General features: G+C 34.9%; 1 protein-coding gene and 1 pseudogene across 1 annotated transcript in view; one reads left to right on the plus strand and one right to left on the minus strand.

Moving 5' to 3' along the window:
* Positions 1-494: 494 nt before the first annotated feature.
* On the minus strand, positions 495-2,835 carry LOC120153733 (annotated as a pseudogene).
* Positions 2,836-5,792: 2,957 nt separating this feature from the next.
* Positions 5,793-20,844, plus strand: part of LOC120154160 (insulin-degrading enzyme-like 1, peroxisomal) — a 28,281-nt gene continuing 13,229 nt past the window's right edge. Inside the window, exons 1-18 of the mRNA XM_039165969.1 lie at positions 5,793-6,000; positions 6,098-6,173; positions 6,514-6,581; positions 7,273-7,364; positions 7,460-7,533; positions 7,622-7,665; positions 8,865-8,916; positions 9,504-9,626; positions 9,742-9,854; positions 9,996-10,158; positions 11,338-11,430; positions 11,564-11,649; positions 12,570-12,656; positions 13,478-13,581; positions 14,009-14,111; positions 14,238-14,333; positions 14,420-14,609; positions 14,841-14,902. Of these exons, the coding sequence (XP_039021900.1) occupies positions 5,878-6,000; positions 6,098-6,173; positions 6,514-6,581; positions 7,273-7,364; positions 7,460-7,533; positions 7,622-7,665; positions 8,865-8,916; positions 9,504-9,626; positions 9,742-9,854; positions 9,996-10,158; positions 11,338-11,430; positions 11,564-11,649; positions 12,570-12,656; positions 13,478-13,581; positions 14,009-14,111; positions 14,238-14,333; positions 14,420-14,609; positions 14,841-14,902 (1,749 nt within the window). The 5' untranslated portion in view covers positions 5,793-5,877. The remainder of the gene's footprint in view (positions 6,001-6,097; positions 6,174-6,513; positions 6,582-7,272; positions 7,365-7,459; positions 7,534-7,621; positions 7,666-8,864; positions 8,917-9,503; positions 9,627-9,741; positions 9,855-9,995; positions 10,159-11,337; positions 11,431-11,563; positions 11,650-12,569; positions 12,657-13,477; positions 13,582-14,008; positions 14,112-14,237; positions 14,334-14,419; positions 14,610-14,840; positions 14,903-20,844) is intronic.

Raw genomic sequence — 20,844 nt, forward strand, 5'->3', positions numbered from 1 at the left:
TAAATAAGTTTATTAACAAAAATCGATAAATAAATTTATAAATGAGTTCTTAAAAAAGCATGTTAAATAAACATAATTTTTTGTCCATAACCATTTATTTAATTTAATAAATAAATATCGATTCAAAAGCAGTTGTTCGTTCATGCATTACACACATAGGATCAAATAAAAATAAGGGCATGCTTTGAGTCAGGTATTTTATTTTATTTTCGTATATTTGGAGATCATATTGTATCTAGTGCACAAAAAGACAAAAGTCTAGAGTAAGGGCAAATAGAGATGAGATTGTGTGAATCTTGGTATCACCGTCATTATTGTTAATTTTATTTATTTATTTATTTATTGTGGGGCGACGGAATAAAAGGCGGTTCTGGTAGCCTCGAAATGTCTTCTAGGTGGAGGACGTGTTTTAATTGGTAAAATTGATGGCATCCTAATTCTGACCGTAACTACAAGCAAATAAATTTTTCAAAAGTTGGAGAAACACCAGAAATTTAATAAACTTCCCCAATCAAATGAGGATCATTGGCATCACAATTCTTCCACCTGATTTCATCCATCAATTGATCCAACTTGGCATAAATCTCTCTACTTTCTGGATGATCCTTGTCATTCGCCACAAAACAATGGACCTTATTACCAATTTCAATCCAACTACGACCTGCTTCCTTACTCAACTTCAACTCCTTCATGGTTGTTCTGACTTTCGCTGCCTCATCCAGCATTCCGGACCCGGCATACGTGTTCGAAACAAGTATGTAGGAACCGGCTTCTTCGGGTGACAAGTTTAGCAGGGTTTCCGACGCTAACACGGCATAATCTAAATCCCCTTGCAACTTAGAGATGTTCACCAATGTCCTCCATAGTAGAGGTGAATCCTGAAAAGGGCTGTTGTTAATGAGATTCATTGCTTCTGACAAGCGCCCAGCCCTCCCTAAAAGATCAACCATACAAGCAAAATGCTCGACTGACAAGGTGATCCCGTAATTCGATTCCATTTCATTGAATATGCATAATCCATCTTGCCATAACCCTGTGTAACAAGAAGCTTGAAGGACAGCCAATATTGTGATCTCATCAACTGCAACACCTTCTTGTTTCATCTCTTCAAAGAGTCGAAGTGCCATTTTGCCTTGACCGTGGATGGAATATGTGGAAACTATGGCATTCCAAGAAACTGAATCACGGCGACTCATACCATCAAATAGACAAGCGTCTTCGATACTGCCACATTTAGCATACATGGTGATCAAAGCATTATTCACCGTTAAATTGGATTCAAACCCTGTTTTAATGGTGAAAGCATGAAGACATTTCCCTTTTACTAAACAAGCTTGTTTGGTAGACAAACTAAGAAGCCGTGAGAAAGTGACTAAATCAGGCTTTATACCAGCTAATCTCAGTTGACGAAACAAAACCATGGCATCCTCGTCGTTGCCATCTACACTTGTTTCAATGAATCCAATGAGAATTGCATTAAACAAAGCAATATTTTTACCAGAGAACCATCAAATACTCTTTTTGCGGACTTTAAGTTATCGGATTTGGAATACATATCCACTAATGCAGTCATGATATTGGCATCACATAGATAACCAACCTTAACAATAAATGCATGGAGTTGAACTCCCAAATCCAAGTTTTTGAAACCATCAAGCACAGTCACTAAACAACCTGGATCACAGTAAATTCCATGGTCAAGTAATTCCAAGAACGTGTGAACAGCCTTTTCACTGCAACCCCTTCTTACGTACCCCAAAATAAGTGCAGTCCAAGAAATCAAAGTCCTCTCACTCGAAGAACGAAACATTCTTTCACTATCTTCTACCACCCAAGCTTCCCATACATAGTAATGAAAGCATTCCCCAAAGAGGTCACTTTGATGACTCCATACTTAACAGCAAGCCCATGCAACTGTTTCCCTTCGTCAATGCCGAATTTTTCACTACATGAGCTTATCAGATTAGTAAACGTATTATCAGTTGGCTCCGAATCCGAACTTAACATGTCAACGAAAACCCGGAAAGCTTTCTCCATAAACCCAGATTTTCCATACTCCAAAATCATGTAAATCAAACACTGAACATCCTTGAATCCAATGTTATTAAAAACTTTTTTCTGCTTCATTTAGGAAACCATTCATTGCATACATGGAAATCAAAGAAGTGCCCACAAAAGGATTCCCCTCGATCCCACTTTTTATAACAAAACCATGGATTTGCTCACCTCGAATCAGGTCTTCTTCCTCGGTACACGATTGTAAAATTACTGAACAGGTATGCTCATTGAACTACTCGCAGGAGAAATTCATATCGCTAGCGATTCCAAACACGGATTCGGGATCTCCATTGTCTAAATGCCCTTTAATTAAAGTAGTCCAGGTGACTGTGTTTCTCACAGGAATTTCATCGAACAACTTTCGGGCATCATCAATTTCATTGATTTTCTCGTAGTAGACGATAAGATTGTTTCCTTGAAAAACTTCGTTTGAAGAATCAGATTTGATTAAAAAAGCGTGGACTGCGCGACCCAACAAGAAATTTCCAGAGCCAATCGAAAGCTTGAGAAGATATGGCCAATCTTCAGTAAGAACCAGTCTTTATTAGTTGAAATGCTCGGAAGGGAGCACCAATTACCCTTTTAAACTTTTGAAATTTGGCCTTAGCAGATAGCTTAGCGCTTGTTAGAAGCAATGGATTTTGGGGTTTAAAGGGATGATGAAGCGCGGTGGCGCCATAAGTAGCTTCCATGGAGATTTGATTTGAATCAAACAAAATAAATTTAAAAAACTGACTACAGATTTGGTTTGAGGGCTGAAATTTGGCTTGGGCTTAATTGGACTCACGGTCGGGCCTCCTCAAACACCGATAGGAAATTTTTTGGGTAAATTATACAAATGATTCCCTGACTATATAATATTATTTTGCTAAGTCTCTCGATTATTAAAAATTATAAAATAATCTTATAACTATAGGATTTTACTTTGTTGAGTTCATTGACTATTAAAAATTATAAAATGATCACCTGACTATTCATATGCTCTAAACTCGTCCATTTCTGTTAAAAAATTGACGGTCGTCTGAGTTAGACGTTAACATACTAATTAAGTAATGATAATTATTTGAGATTTTAGAATCATATTTTTTTCATATCTCAGTCAACAATTTAACGTTCAACTCAAATTGTTATCAATTTTTAATAGAAAATAACGAGTTTGAACATATGGATAGTCGAGTGACAATTTTGTAATTTTTAATAGTAGGTAGACTCAACAAAACAACTACCTATTGTTGATGGACTATTTTGTAAGTTTTAATAGTTTAAGGACTAAACAAAGTAACACCCTATAGTTGGAGGACCATCTATGTAGTTTTATCATTTTTCTATGATTTCATTAAATTAATTGTGATAAATTTTAGATCAAATTTTATTTTGTTTATAATAGGGCCGAGCTCAACTAGTGTCAAAATTCAAGTCTATATGGGTAAATTGCACCGTTCCTCACTAAATTTTACTTTCTCTTATTTTATTCACCATACTTTCAATTTTTTTTAATTTGCTTACTAAACTTTACATATTGAATCATTTTGCTCACGCTACCGTTAACTTGCTAATGTTGTGATGACATGTCATTTTTTATTATTATTTAATATAAAATATTTGAAAATATAAAGGGTAAATTACACCGTTCCTCACAAAAATGTACTCTTTCCTATTTTGCTCACCCAACTGTAAATAAAAGGATTCGAAGAAATGTCGTTTTGGTGTATTTTTGAATTTTTCAAAACTTCGTCATTTTGATTCTTGTCATGTCATAACATTGTTAAAAAGTTAATGATATAGTGAACAAAATGATTCAAGTTGTAAAGTCCAATGAGCAAATTAGGAAAAATGAAAGTACGATGTGTAAAATAAAAGAGAGTGTAAAGTTCAATGAGGGACAGTGTAATTTATCTATTTTTGCAAACGAATCGATCCGATTTTGTATGTTGCTTAATTTAATATTTCTTTTATATTCCCAAAAAAAGTACTTATGTAAGTACTTGCAAATTGAATATGTCAAACTTAATCAAATGTGGATTTTGAGTATAAGAGGTGTTCTTGTTGGATCATATTCTTTCTTGGAAAGGTAAAGAATGAATCTCAATTATATGATATCGACGCCATCAAATTTCAATTATTGATGAAAACGTCACCATGTTGAAACAAAACACACCCTTTTGTGATCCTAAACCCACGAGATGGCCTAACGTTCCGCAAATAGATTTGTCCATTACCTAAATCGGATCAAAAATTACTTATTTTTTATCTTACCATCTGCTGGTCCAATTTTACTGTTAACTTACTATTTAAAAAATGCACGTGATTTTAAAATCAATAAATATAATAATTTTGGTTCGACTGTTTGATCCGATATCAAAATTTCTTAGTTCAAATTCACCTCGGGTTGGCCTAAGTTGACCGACTCCTCCGCTGTTGGACGGGATACAAATAATCGATTTCATTTACGAAAATGTGCTTAGATTTTAGAAATAAAATTTTTATGTTAAAGATAAATTTATATAATTGGAGAGAAAATGAATTTATAAAATTTTAAGAATAATAAAAATAAATCATTAATATAAAATATTAAAAATCATTTAAATTATAAAAAAATTAAATTATCTTTAATGATAATCTCGTCAACCTCTTGATCTATCCACACAAATATATGCTGATGAACATGTGAAGGTTGAAAAGTTATTTTGTGGCTTTTGCACCTTCCGACTGGAATTGGATGAATGAATGTCAGAATTGTAATAAAGAATGCAATTATTGGACTCAACTTATCAGTACAAATGGAGCACTGGAATTGGGCCACATTTTACAACCCAAGTTTTAATTCCATTCTTTTCTATTTTTTATTATCGAAAACAAAATCTTCGTTCTATTTATTTATTTAATATATATATATATATTATACGTATAAAGATTAATCAAACTATCAATTTTTTTAAAAAAAATAATCAAGTATCGATTTTTTAAAATAAATTAAGTATTTAAAACTTTCAGAAACATACACAAATTAACTTACCTCAGTGATTAAAGGGATCGTTGTTGTTTTAAATACTATTTTATAATTTCCTTAGCTTAATATAAAAAATAAAACTTTTAGAAACATTAATTATCATCTATATATACATCCCCATTTCATTATTACAAACTATTAGGTTAATATAATTAATTGTTATATTAATATTATAACCATTAAGTTTTTTTAATCAAAAGATTACTTCAATAATTTTAATTGAATGCAGTATTGATAATTACAATATTAACATAATTACAAATAAAATGCAATATTGGTAATTTTAATTGAATATGAGAAAAAAATATTTTGAATTATAAATATTTTTACAATACATATACAATTATTATAAAATTATTTTTAACAAAAAATATTTTTTGTATTTTGATTATAATTTGAAATTAATATGTTTTTCAAAAATTATAATATTTAAAAAACTAATGCCGCCAAAAATAGCATTTAAATATATACTGTAATCTATAATATTATATATAAATTAATTATATATTTTTAAAGATATTAAACATTTAAAATTTAAAATAAACTTTAAAAAAATATTTTTACACACATGGATCCTCTTTCACAGACCTCAAATTCAAGGGCACTGAAAGCCCAGAACTGGAATTATTTTAATTTTCCCGTAAAAAATATAGAAAGAAAATTACGAATTTTCTTCTTTCTTTCCTAATAGTCGTGTCATCGGGTCCTTAAAAAAGCCATATCAGTAAGTCAATCTTCTCTTCCACCTTCAATAACCAAAATCAAATTCAACAAAATAAGCCAAGCATAAAACATCGGAGAACTGAGAAATGGCGGTCGGAACAGAAGTTGTGGAGATTATAAAGCCCAGAACGGATAAAAGGGAGTATCGAAGGATCGTCCTTAGTAATTCCCTTCAAGTTCTGCTCATCAGCGACCCAGAAACCGATAAGGCAAATTAACCTTCAATTCTTTATTTAGCTTCATTTCATTAGCAACCCATCACAATTATCGATTTTGTTTCTTTACAATTTCTTTTTTATGTGACAGTGTGCTGCTTCTATGAATGTGGGCGTCGGTTCCTTTTGTGACCCCGTCGGCCTCGAAGGCCTTGCCCATTTTCTTGGTATTTATTTTATCCATTCAATTCATCTTCCTTTTTTTAGTTGTGAACTGCCTGGATTATTTTTTCTGTACTTTGAATTCCGGCAGCGTGCGACTTAAGTAATTTTATTGCTCATACCGTAGAAGTAAGCTTATTGGTTTGTACTGTGAATTCTGGGTTCAGCTTCCGTTATCATGAATCATTTGAAATGAACTCGTTGATTTTGTTATTATTTTTTATTTGTATTTATTTAATTATTGAGATAACTTTGGCCTAGAAATTGAATAAGAATTGCATGGTTGTGGGATATTTATGATTTCACTTAGTTTCCTTATGTTTAACATGTTGTCCTTCCTTGCAGAGCACATGCTCTTTTATGCCAGTGAGAAGTATCCATTGGAAGATAGTTACACAAAATATATAACAGAGGTATTGCCCTTCTTAAATGACGTATGGTCACCTATTGACACATGCGTGCAGTTTTAATGCTGTAATGACATTCTTTATGTTTTAATTACTTACTTGCTATATAAGTGTGTAAAAATTGTTTAAAAAGGAAAAGAAAAAATCTTTGGGAGGAATTAGGGTTGTTTATATCTCTTATCTTGCTTACGAAATGCATAGTCACTTGCATCATGCTACTATAGCTACTGTGCCTCTTTATGAGGTAAATATTTGGATCAGTTATCGGGGAGTTACTGATGTATAAACCATTCATAGATAAGCACATGAATAGTAGTTTTTGATGCAAAACTTTTAAAACTACAAAACTATCGATAACTTGAAGCATAAATAGAAAAGGAAGTGTTTCAAATTTCTATTATCCTTTTTCAATACTAATTTAATTATTTTATAATTACAGATGTGCACACATGATAGATAAGCAATCTTATACCAATTGAACGTCAAGTTTGAAAAGGATCTGTTTAAGGTGTATATGATGTAATACCTAATTAATTGATAGCTGACTTTGAATTCTTGTTGATAAGAATTTCAGGCCTCATTAAAAACCCCCTTCTTGTTTAATGGATCTTTTAGGAAAGCTCCTTTGCATGACTGTTTTTAGATAATATTCCTTTGATATAAAATTTACATGGTGTTTTATGTTCCTGATTTACAGCATGGAGGCAGCACAAATGCCTTCACAGATTCTGAGATGACCAACTATTATTTTGATGTCAACACTGATTGCTTTGAAGAGGCTCTGGACAGGTAGATGTTTTTGCAATCTTTCTCTTGTTGTTATTTTCATCAGTGTTCTTGTAATGTATGTGAGATTGGGTGTTCTTGTGTCACTTGCTCTTTAGGTTTGCACAGTTCTTCATCAAGCCATTGATGTCAGCTGATGCTACCACGAGGGAAATTAAAGCTGTTGATTCTGGTTAGCTATTTGGTTCTTAGTTTACTTTAAACACGGAATTCCTCTTCTTCAATCTATAATTAACCAACATGAGCTTTTCTCTTTCTAGAGAACCAGAAAAACTTATTGTCTGATGCGTGGAGAATGAGCCAGGTATTGTTTTCTTATTGTAGCATCACTCTGAACTAATTTAAAATGTTAATAATTTTGTCCTTTATTGTTACTCCATGGTTTTTATGGAAGAAATGAATCCTAGATTTGTCCCTCATCTCCCAAATCCAATTGCAAATTTATTATTTTGTGATTCCACTCCCATCTATGCATTATGGTGTTCATTCTCATCACTTTTGCTTTAGTGATTCTAAATCCCAGAATCTATTGTCTGTCATAGCCTCATAGGAACAACTTGTAATGTTTTCCATAAATTACGTAGAAAGTTCCATATTCTGCACGTGCTTGTAATGTTTAGGTTCTCATACCAATTTGGTGTTTGGCTGGACTTCACAGAGTAGCAAAGTACTTACTAACGTGAATAGTTCCTCACAGTAGTGAACTGAACTTATATTGGGAAGTGTTTTTTCATCCTTTGATATTGATAGATGAGGATGAGTGAATATACCCTGTCACTAAGGGCTGTTCATCAGTTGTTTCCTCAAGTCCTGCTGAGGGCTTATTGTGGTTTCATTTCTATTTTCCTTAATAAGCAAAAGATATTTGTGATTATTAAATACACTGGGTTGCTTCAGGGGTTTGGTAGTGCAGTTTATTCCTAGGTGTTGTAATTGGGAAGCCGACAGGTTAGCTAAGGCAGGGATTGGCTAAGTATTTGTTGTTTTGTAAAGGCTTATAATGTATGCTTCTGTTATTAATAAATTGAGGTACTCTTTTCCTCCTTCCGCTGGTCGACCTTTTCCTATTCAAAAAAGTCAACTACGAAGGAGGTTTTTAATGAGACCTCCAACTTCTATCAAAAAAAAAAAAAATACACTGGGTTGCTGTTTGTAACCGTGCGATTGTTTGCGACTCTCAATGCAATCTAGTCATGTTATGTGGTTGATTATACCAATAAAATTGGTTAATAATTGATAATAGTAGGAGTAAGCACACTTTTAGAAGTTTCCCCATCGTTGTGTTTCTTGAAAACCAGTATTCCTGCTTCTAGTTGAGTGGAAGAATTTTTTATGGATTATGGATATTGATAGTGAGTAGTAACAGCAATTGATTCAAAAGTTTTATGTATTATTAGTTCGCACGCTTCTTTGTGATTTGAATTCATGGTTAATATTCTTCATGGTGAATTTTGTAAATGTATTCTCAACTGCAATTTTGTTTTAATTTTTCCGTGTATGCAGCTTCAGAAGCATCTAAGCTTGGAAAGTCATCCATATCATAAATTTAGCACAGGTTAAAACATTTTTCTTATTTGCTCTTTATTCCTTCCTTTCCGCCCCCTTCTATCTTCTTCTCTTTAGTTGAATTCATTGCCTAAGCTGGCTATAGGGCTTGCATTCTGCTTTATAGTTAGTCAATTAACCTAGTGACATTGGAGATGAATCATCAAAAAACTGAATGAGAAGGTTAGAAAAACCATTCATCACCCTGATGGATGTCTTTGATTGGGAGATGACTTTTCCCTTTTTAGATCGATGCTAAGATTTTCTTTCTCTTACCAGGATTTTCTGGATGGATTAGATTATAAGTGCTTAATTTAATTACTGTACTTCCGTATATTCTCTTTCTTTTCAATATGCAAGGATGGGATCTTGAGCTGGATCTTAAGTTTGAGATACAAATGCATCTTTCTCAAGCAATTCCTTTGGTTTTCTTCCTTTTTGTTCTTTTATTCCTTTTGATATGTCTGATGTTTCCCCGTCTCTTCACAGTTTACTGGTCTTCCTGTTGGCTGCTTCTTTTATGTGTTTTGAACTTGTAGAGAAAGAAATGAGACTAGTTCATATTCTTATACTTATCAGTTACTTGTTCATGTATAGGGAACTGGGATACATTGGATGTTAAACCAAAAGCAAAGGGAGTAGACACAAGGCAAGAACTCCTTAAATTCTATGAAGAGAAATATTCAGCCAACCTCATGCATCTAGTTGCTTATTCGAAAGGTTGGTATCTAAAATTACCAGCAACTTTACTCGAAAGGGGGGGGGGGGTAAGAAAAGTTGTTTCTATGTTTCTTTGAATCATCAAAATTACAATTTCTTTTTTCTGTAATTTCAGAAAGCCTTGATAAAATTCAGAGTCTGGTAGAGAACAAGTTCCAGGAAATTCGAAACTCTGATAGAAGCTGTTTCCAGTTTCCTGGTCAGCCTTGCACATCAGAACACCTTCAGGTATACAGTGCTGTTTATTTTGCCTATGTATTGTTTATGTGTTATGTTTGTCAAATAAGCAATACTTTTTCACAAGGTGCAGTATTCTAAGAGTTTTTTTGGGGGCAATTTTTCTGTTTTTTTTTCCTTTTCAATTCTCAGATTCTTGTCAAAGCTGTTCCTATAAAACAAGGCCATAAATTAAGGATTGTATGGCCAATCACTCCAAGCATTCTTCATTACAAAGTAGGGCCATGCAGGTATCTTGGTCATCTCATTGGCCATGAAGGAGAAGGATCTTTATTTTATGTCTTGAAAAAATTAGGTAGGTTGCACATGCCATTTTATGCTTTAGATAATCCAATTTGGAAATATCTTAAAATTCACGCATCCCTAAAATTTGGGATGCAACCTCATAAAATCTAGGTTAAATGCAGACATGTTTTACTTTTTGGTTCACATATACAAAAAATACCAGTCCATTGATATCCACTACATGGTTGAGGTAGATAATATTAGGACAATATAAAATATGAAAGAATTAGAGTCATTTTAAATGTCAAAGTTAAGTCGGGCTGTTGGAATAGATGCATGTAAAAAAACGCACTCAGAAAAAGTAGTCATGTAAATGGGGCATGGACTCTTACCCTACTTCTACTTCCTAGGAAAAGTCGATAACAAATATGGTCTTACTATTACATGCGTTTTTGTCAAGCCACTTGTGTCACTGCTTTCATTACACTGAACTCAATCATGGGCTTTTTATTATCTAGGTTGGTCATTTGACCTTTTCTTTACTTGAGGTTCTTCAGTTTATTCCACCTCCTACACTTCTATTTTATGGTTCCTTTAATCTCTACATATTGTAAGAGTTGTTTCCCTTCTCTCATTGCATTTAATGCAACAGGATTGACAACACTTTTATTTTTAATGGAAGTATAAATACAATTTGACGTTTTGCACAATATGATGTTGCATTTTGAATCCAGTTGTTGATTCTGACTGCATGAATCTTTTGGAAATCTCACCGAATGATAGTTTGGTTTAAATAAGTATTTTGCTTCTCTTTTGTGTCAAATAGGATCATTGTATTTAACTTGATTAATGATTTCTTCAATAATTTTCTTAAAATTCAAGTATCCTTTAGGTACGTGGTTATTGTGTGAAGACCATGATATGTTTACATTGTACTTGGATAAGTTATCATTTGCCATTGCTTTATATTTGGTTATTGCAAATCCAAGGGCGGAAAATTTTAATAATAAGTTAAATGACATAGCAACATTAGCTCAAGTTTGAATCTCCACACATGGACAAATAGGCTTCATGCCCCTACCTTTTTTTCTCCTCTTTTTCCCTCTATTTTCTCCTTTTTATAATGAAGGCATACATAAATTTGTGTATGATTGCATATTCAAATGTATACGTGTAAGGACATTATATGAATTTATTGTGTGTGTATATTTAATGAATTTTGCACATGCATATGCATGGAACTTTGTAGGATGGGCTGCTGGGTTGTCTGCTGGTGAAGGTGAATGGACTTCAGAGTTCTCTTTCTTCAAAGTAGTAATTGATCTTACTGATGCTGGCCAGGGTTAGTTCTATATGCTTTTAATCATAGATGTATTCTTTTTTTTTTGGTAAAGATTACAAAGGCTTGTAAACTTTTTGTGGGAAACAAATGTTTTAAACTTGACTAATATTGTTTCCCTTTGAGTAAATTTCAGATCATATGCAAGACATAATTGGGTTATTATTTAAATACATTCAGCTGTTGCAGCAATCTGGCGTTTGTAAATGGATAATTGATGAGGTAGCATATTATACTTGAATAATTATAATTCCTTTAGGAGTTATTGACCTTTCATTGTGACTGTTTATCATCATTTGAATATTTCCTTGCTGCTAGTGTCTGTAATCATATGTCTATTTTAACTTACCCTCAAGGACTTCTTTTTGATTGATAACATACTGCAATTCATTAGACCTTGTGAAAACAAATGCTTGGACTTGTGAATTTTGGAAGGAGAAAAAAGATAAGGATTTATTTTGTAATTGAGGTTTTGGATTATGGGAATCACGCTACACTATGGGTGAGAATAAGGGTTGATGGCTAGGAATCATTGTTCTATACTTCTATTAATCAAAAGCACTGTGAAATATAAATATCTTATATTTCAACGATTTTTTGATCATACTAATCTATTTCAAACCATTACTGATAATAAGAACCACATAATCAACCTGGTCTCCAAGAAAATAAATGGAACTCAGATATTCAACATTTTATACTCAACAGCTTAATCCTAGGGCTTTCAAATTAAGGAACTACAATTTTTCCCTTATACATGACAACAACTTAAGTATATAAAATGATGATACAGGATCAGATTGGTGCCTTCTTTTTTGGTGTCTGTGTGTACGTGTGTGGAATTTATTCTATTGACGATTCTTTAGCAGTTAAAAATCAATTGATTACCCTGTGATAAATTTGTTTACATTTTGAATCTCTTTGTGGGGTCCTTCCCCTTTTGTTTAAAACATATGAGCAAGAGTAACCTACTTGATCAACTTTCACATTTATAGGCACACTGGTCAAGGTGATTTCAGAATTCATGTTGAGATTTTGCTCAATGTGTCCATTTACTTTATGCGCATCAATGATTTGATTTTAGTTGTAGCCCGTATCTCATTATATTAGTGATTCTAAGATAATTTAATTTGTGAATGAAGCTATCGGCTGTTTGCGAGACAGGATTCCATTATCAGGATAAAATCTCTCCTATTGACTATGTTGTAGGTATTTCAGCAAACATGCAGGTAATTCAATTACATCCACGATATATATTTTTTTAACCCCTTTTTATTACTTGACTTTTGTTCACGGTTTTATTGTTAACATTTTGATGCTATTTTCACTTATAGTTCGGTCTACGTTTGTATCATACCATAGTTTAATGATAAAAACCTTTCATATTAGAGCTTTTCCATAAGGGACATGACTAGCTGACTTTTTTTTAATAAGAAACATGACTAGCCGACTAAAGCCACTTCTTGTTTTTTCTACTTTAATTAAAATACATAGGAAGAAAGGATTATTTTATATATTTGATGGCATGAAATAAAACATGCTTTATTATATATTATGTGGGTAATAGAGGTAGCAGAAGCAACTCAGTTTTTAATGTGTTGTAGTTACTTTAATTATTCTGAGAAGAAATATAATGCAATTTGTGATTGACCTAGAAGCAGTTATGGAAATAGCAAGTTTAACAATTCAAATTATTTAAAGAGTGCTCCTGAGGTTCCATATATGTGGATATTAGGCGCTTCATTTAGTTCATCTCTGAAACCTGGTACTGAAGAATTATTTCAGAATCAATATCTTTCTCAAGTTCATTTGGTAGCTCTCCTAAGTGTTTGTTTAGTTCTTTTTCAAGCTCCTTTTTAGATCTTTTCTAAGGAAGCTGCTAATTTAACCAGCATGTATTTAGCTTTTGACCTTTAGGACTTGGTAGACTATCATTCTCTATCTCAATTGCCCTCATCTTTAAGTTGTTTGTTCTGTTTTTGCATTTACTATAATATCAATGATCTCACTTTGGAGCTTTATTTCTGATATATTCAAAAGTGATTGTCAGATATATCCTCCACAAGATTGGTTAGTTGGATCATCATTGCCTTCGGATTTCAATCCAACCATCATACAAAAGATACTATACGAGCTTTCTCCTGAGGGGGTCAGGTACATATTTGAGCAAGGTTAAACCGGAATATTTGAAGCATTCAATTGTCCCATTAGAGACAACGCTATTTACCTTAATTTTTATGCAAGTACATGTCTATCGAATGGTTTGGCTCTCCATTTGGAACTCTTATACGTTTTCGCAAACAATCATTCTCTATGATTAGTTTGAGGCTTTTGGTTAAGAATTAAGATTGGCATCCAAAGTTTCTTTTCTGTGTTTGTGTAAATTGTATCATACATGTTACTAAATAAACAGGTTGCCAAGTTATCAAATGAATTTACCATTAGTGATTGGAGCACCCCCTAAACGAGATTGCTTCTTATCAACCCCTTAATAGTAGAGATGTTTTTGAATCATATCAGCTAAGTGAACTTGCGGTTGTGCTCTGATATAGTTTATTTCTGATAAGCCCGCTTTTAACAGAATCTTCTGGGAGTCAAAGAAATTTGAGGGACTGACTGACAAGGTTGAGCCATGGTATGGTACTGCATTTTCTGTTGAGAAAGCTAATGCCTCAACGATTCAGGTCTGTATCAAATCTTGTTGATGATATGTTAATTACATTTGTATGAGAACTTAATTTGTCTATTGATGGACTAGTCATTTGATTCTACTGAAAAATGGTGCTTCCTCAATCCTTTTTTGACTGCAGGGTTGGATGACTTCAGCTCCTAATGAAAACCTTCATCTACCGGTGCCTAATGTCTTTATACCAACAAACTTATCTATTAAGAATGTACAGGAGAAGGTTTGATGAGTCTTTCCATTTGATTTTATTATAAATCACCTTTTTATGGATATCCTGACTTCTCATATGATTATCCTTTGGAACAGGCCAAGTTTCCAGTTTTATTGAGGAAGTCATCCTATTCAAAGTTGTGGTTCAAGCCTGACACAGTGTTCTCTACTCCGAAGGCATATGTTAAGATAGACTTCAACTGTCCCTATGCTAGCAGCACTCCTGAAACTGAGGTTCTTGCAAATATTTTTGCACGGTTATTGATGGATTACTTGAATGAATATGGTATGATAAATGCCGTTGGTTTTGTCATAGTGGTTTAATGTGATTTTCCTGTGTGATTCTACTCTGTCCTCCCTTCCAATCATTTTTTCTCTTTTCTAAGTGTTTGATATGCTAAACCTTCTATAGTGGCAGTAGATTGTTCTTATCATTTCTATAGTGGCAGTAGATTGTTCTTATCATTTGTAGGACTATCTTCTTTGGTAATGCTTTGTTTTATCTTGCATGCTTCAGCTTATTATGCCCAGGTTGCCGGTCTTCATTACGGCATAAGCCTCACAGAGAGTGGTTTTGAGGTACTTTTTCTCTCTTTTATTGTGGCATTAATGTGATTCTATATGATATTTTTCTTCTTCTTTGAACTAAATACGGTTATCTATGGATAAGGTAATGGATTTTTCTGATACATGAAAGGAAACGGGGAGGGCGTTTATTCGGTTAAATCGTGTATTAACTTAGTATCAAGCCTGACCGATCCGAATTTGTCTTGGTCGAAGCTTGTTTGGGTTGGTATAGCACCTCCAAAAGTGGAGGCTTTTCTATGGCAGGTGTTCCTCAAGAAGTTGGCTTTTAAGACTGTTCTAATGAATCGGGGGTGTTCGAGGGATTGAGGATCCTCTCTGCCCGGTCTGTGGATTAGAGCCAGAGTCGATTTGCCACTTGTTCTTCTCGTGCAGAGTAGTTTGGGGGGTTTGGGTGCGGTTTCTACGGTTGTGGAATATATATACAATTTTGCCTAATAATCCCAAGGCGTTTTTGTGCACTTGGTTTGATTTACTACCGGATTCGAATATTTGGAAATTCGTCTCGGGTGCTGTAATGTGGACTGTATGGAAATGTCCAAATCATATGGTGTTCGAGAATGGTAGATTGGACCAGACTCTTCTATTCTTTTTGGCTAGATATAGGGTGGTTTCCTGGTTCTCGGCAAAGAACTCAAATTTCCCCATTCTTCTAGATTGGAGATTTAACTTTGGTTGATTTGCACCGTATTCCTACGACCAAAGTTTCCCCCAAGTCACATTGGTGCCCCCCTCCAGGGTTTTTTAAAGTGAATGTTTATGGGACTGTAAGTTGTGATTGGAGGTGCAGTGGTATTGGTGGTCTGCTGAGGGATGCTGATTGATTATAAGCGGTTGGGGTATTTCTTGGTAGCGTTCGGACCTGACCCTTCGATTCTTTCCGAGCTAAAAGCAATTCAAGTTGGTTTGAGTCTTTTTTGGATTTAGAGTGGAGTGATAAGGGGCGCCTTATTTTAGAAAGTGATTCTTCTATTGCTGTGAAATGGATTAACAATCCGGAGGGAAGTCCGACTGCTTATGTTCATTTGGTTAAGGAAATTGCCAAGTGTGTGCTGGAGTACAATGTGACTATTAGGCATATTCAGAGATGCTTTAATTGGGAAGCAGATAGTTTAGCTAAGTCGGGCATAGGATAATGTGGGGTGTTTTGGTTGGGTGTGGTGGCTGAGTGCTTTGGGTGTTTGTGTGGGGAACTTTTTTACTTAAAATGGTTTTATCATGGATGTACTCTATGTTTCAGTAATAAAATTTTAGGCACTCTTTTCATCATTCCAATGCCTTTTGAGTTACATACGTAGCTTGATGGTTATGAAGGTTTTTTTTAATGAGGCCCTATTTTTATAAAAACTAAATAAATGTCTTAAAACAATTACTTATTGAAAAGGATATATCATTTATGAAAAAATATGTTATTAGCGATGGAAGTTAGATTGTCTCAAGAATTTGGAGGTGGGGTTATATATTTCATGGTTAAAGGTCAATGTTGCTTGAGTTTGGCCGATTTTCGAAGGAGGTTACTAGGGTCATTTTAACCCATGCCTGACCTGGTTCCTGACTTGTCCACATTGAATTGGTTGGGTGGGTCTGTTTACAAATTTTGTCTTGAACAAATTGATATCAGTTATCTTCTAGCTTTCAATCAATTTTATATTTTTTTCTTCTTTTAGCAAAAAAACAAATGAGTTTTTCTGAATGCTAGAAGGTAATTGAGATTATTGGACTGCAATTCAAGAAAATTGAAGACTTTTTTACTATTGCTCTTGGGAGGTTTACTGAAATGTGTATCATTACAATCTCTTGAGAATGTAAACTGTTAACTTACACTGTGATGTCCTAAATTCTGCCTTACTTGTACTAATAGGTAGTTTGCCTTCTGTTCAAGTTTGATTGAGGGAGATCTGCTTTCGTCCATTTCGCGAGTGAGGGAGATCTGCTCAAGGTTGTTCAGAGGTTGAACAATGCCATGGTTGACGGTAAGAGAATCTCAGTGGGAGTTGCAAAATACCCTAAATCTCATGTTCAGAGTAGTTTGGAAGCAGATAAAGCAGGGGATTTGAAGACTTGGAGAAATAAACCTTTAGAGAGCCGTGAAGAAAGGAAGGCTATCTTCGATAAGTTTTGTGACGGGAGATCGTATAGAGACATGGCGGTTAGAGACGACACAAGAAAGATGGGGCATCAAGAAAAGGGTAACGATGGTTTAGGGGGTTCGAAAAAGGGACTGTTAAACGTTTTCATTCCCTTGGAAGAAAGAGAGGCTTAAAACTTCTATGACTGGTATTTGTAAGTACAGTCATGGAGCGGGGTTCGTTCAAGAGGCCATGTACAATGACAGGGTTAATGCCAAAGTGGGCAGATGTGGATTTGCGAAAAATGCTTATATAATTACGTTCCCGTCGATGGATGATCAGAAGGAAGCTTTGGAGAAGAAAAATGTTCTAAATTCTTGGTTTGATTGGTTATCTCCTGTTAGTCAGGAGAGGGGGTTCCATGTGCATTTTGTTATGTATCGCTAATGGGTGTGCCCCTCAATTGCTGGAGTGAAGGTTTCTTCTCTAGTTTAGCGAATAGATGGGGGTCGTTGGTGCGAAGCTAGCGATTAGAAGATGGTCAAAAAATGATTTTAGGGAACTTTCGGGTAGAATAAAGAATTTGGAGAAATCAATTCATGAAATGGAATTAGTAGTGCAGTAAGGATCACTTTCAGTCTCCTTAGAATTTTTGGCCGAAAAAAAGAGGGAATTGTATATAAAAGATGAACAAATATGGTTCCAAAAATCGAGGGTGATTAGAAGGGGATAGGAATTCACGGTTTTTTCACCAGATTGCTACAAACAGGGAGAGAGTGAACTGTATTAATTCTTTGAAAGTGAAAGGTAGATGGGTTTCGAAACCGGGTATGATTAAAAAATGCGTGGTGGATTTCTTTAGAGAAGCTTATAACCGAAAAATAACTCTTGAAGTTGAAGAGATGAATATGAATTTCCCAAAGTTGTCAGAGGATAAGAGTTTGTCGTTGGAAAATCCTTTTTCAGAAAAGGAAGTATGGGAGGCAATAGTTGTGATGGACAGTAACAAAGCTCCCGAACCAAATGGGTTAAATATAGGGTTTTTAAAACACTTCTGGCAGAGCTTGAAAATTAACATAATGAGCTTCTTTACTGATTTCTTCAGGGGAAAGGTTTGAGATAAGGAGGTGAATCATTCTTTTTTAACCATTATTCCCAAGAAGATAAATCCAGAATGTTTAAATGATTATCAATCAATCAGCCTTGTAGGGGGCTTTATAAAATTCTTTCAAAGGTTTTATCTAGAAGGTTATGCTCTTGCATGGATGGGATTATCGGTCAATCTCAATTTGCGTTCATACCGTGGAGGTAGATCATAGACTGCTCGTTTATTGCGAACGAGGCTATTGAATTTTGGAGGAAGAAGGGGCTGAAGGGTGTCGTTTTTAAGGTGGATTTCAAGAAAGCATACGATTCAATGGATTGGGGGATGTTACTACAAATTATGAATCTTATGGGTTTTGGTAGGAGATGGTGTTCGTGGATTGAGTTGTCTTTCAGCAGCATCCATATATGTTCTGGTTAATGGGTCCCCCACAGAAGATTTCAAGATTTCGAAAGGGCTTCGCCAAGGGTGTTCTTTGTCACCGTTACTTTTCAATATTATAGGTGAGTTGTTGAACCTTATGCTAACTAAAGTGGTGAATGTTGGGTTGTTCAGAGGGTTTGAGTTTGATGGTCAGGGGCGCTCTTTAATGCTCTCACACTTGCAATTTGTGATGACTTAATCATTTTTTGTAATGCCACTTTTGGGAACTGAGGAACATTAGTCGAGTATTGTCGGTCTTTGAATTGATGGCAGGTTTGCAATTGAACATGATAAAGAGCAATATTTATGGAATTAATATGGAGGCTGATGTTATTAATGATTGGGCTAGCTCTTTGGGTTGTTTGGTTGGCTCGTTTCCGGCTGATTACTTAGGGCTTCCTCTTGGGGAAAAAAGGAATTCGGCCTTCATGTGGGATTCTGAAATTCAGAGGTTCCAAAAGAAGTTAACGGGTTGGAAGATGGCGACCTTGTTGTTAGCAGGAAGAGTAGTGTTGATCAAGTTTGTGTTAAGCTCCTTGCCAATATATTTTATGTCTATATTCAAAATTCCTTATTGTGTGCTAAAAAAGTTAAATGTTATTATGGCGCGGTTCTTATTGGGGGGATCGAGTGACAGGAAAAGTGTCCACTGGGTAAAGTGGGCATTGGTGTGTAGACCAAAGGAAATGGGTGGCTTGGGAATAGCAAATTTGGAGATTATGAATAGAGCTCTTTTGGGGAAGTGGATGTGGAAGTTCGTTTATGAAAACGAGTCTTTGTGGAAAAGGGTTATATGCCATGTTAATAATCTCGACTTGAAATCCTTTGCTGTCGACAAATTGATTTCCTCGAGAGCTTCTTGGATATGGAAAGGGATAGTTATGAGCTGTTATGCATGTGATGATTTTGGTTCTTGTTTTAAGGGCAATACTCACATTAGGGTCGGTAAGAATCATTTTCGTTTTGGCATGATGCGTGGTTTGATGGTGTGCCTTTGAAAAATCGATTTTCAAGATTATTTATATTTTCGACTAACAAAGAGGGAGAACTGCTGACTTTAGGATAAGGAGTTCGTCTGGGTGGTGTTGGGATATTCAGTTGAGGAGGAACTTAGCATATTGAGAGATGGAGCAGTTGCTTCAATTGTATACATTGTTAGGAAATTTTCAATCCTCTGAGTTCAATGATGATAGTTTTGTTTGGTGTGGAGAGGGTGATGGTTATTTCTCGGTGAAATCATTTATGAGGCTTATGTTTGATAGGTTTGATGTTAACTTCTTATGGTTAAATTGTGTGTGGATTGGGGTTGCACCTCCTCGAGTGGAGTCCTTCGTGTGGCAGGTGGTTCACAAAAAGGTGGCAATCAAAATCGAGTTAGTTAAGCGTGGTGTAATTGGGATCGAAGATCAGTTGTGCCTCTTGTGCGGAGTTTTTACAGAATGTGTTACTCATCTTTTTGTTTCCTGCACTGTATTCTGGGGTCTTTGGACGAATTTCAGGACAATGTGGAACATCTCATTCGCTGTCCCTGAGAGCCTGGTTGATTTACTCTCGGCATGGTTTGGTTTGGTTCCGAATTCAGCTATATGGACCTTTATTCTTGGAGCAATATTGTGGTCGGTTTGGAAGCAAAGAAATGAAATTGTCTTCTTGGTGAGATACAAAGTGGCAACATGGTTTTCTTCAAAGTTTCAAAAGCATTCGGTCCTTTTTGATAGTTTAGTGGGTGATCTCACGTTAGCAGATTCCTACCAATGTTCAGAAAAGGTTAATTTTGTCCGTGTAGGTTGGTGTCCTCCTCCGCCAGGTTTTTTTAATGTAAACGTGGATGGTGCTATGGATAGCTTTTGGCAGAAGGGTGGCATAGGTGGTTTGCTTCGGGACGAGAAGGGTGTCATGCTGGATTCGTTTTCCGAGAAAGTTGGATCGGGTCCTCCAATTTTGGCAGAATTGTTGGCTATTAAGAGGGGTTTGAAGCTATTTTTGGAATCAGAGTTGGCATCAAGGGGAAGGCTAATCTTAGAATCGGATTGTTTAGTTGCTTTAGAATGGATTAAAGATCCAGTTTCTTGTACTCCTTTGTTTAAAGCAGCGGTGAATGACATTGCTAATATTGTGTTAAGTAGTGGTGTGGTCATTAGGCATGTAAAGAGAGGTGCCAATCACAAGGCAGATGAATTTTCCAAATTGAGAATTGGTTAGGTTTGAAGAGGGGGTTTAAAATAGGGATTGGTTAGGAGTCATGTACTGTTTTTTTGTTGTTCGGTGGTAGGAGATGTTCGGATGTAATTGGTATAATGTACTTTTGTTGTATCTGGTTTTTCAGTAATAAAATTTTT

Source organism: Hibiscus syriacus, unplaced genomic scaffold, assembly GCF_006381635.1.
Source record: "Hibiscus syriacus cultivar Baekdansim isolate YM2019G1 unplaced genomic scaffold, ASM638163v2 tig00111105_pilon, whole genome shotgun sequence".
Taxonomy (NCBI): Eukaryota; Viridiplantae; Streptophyta; class Magnoliopsida; order Malvales; family Malvaceae; genus Hibiscus; species Hibiscus syriacus.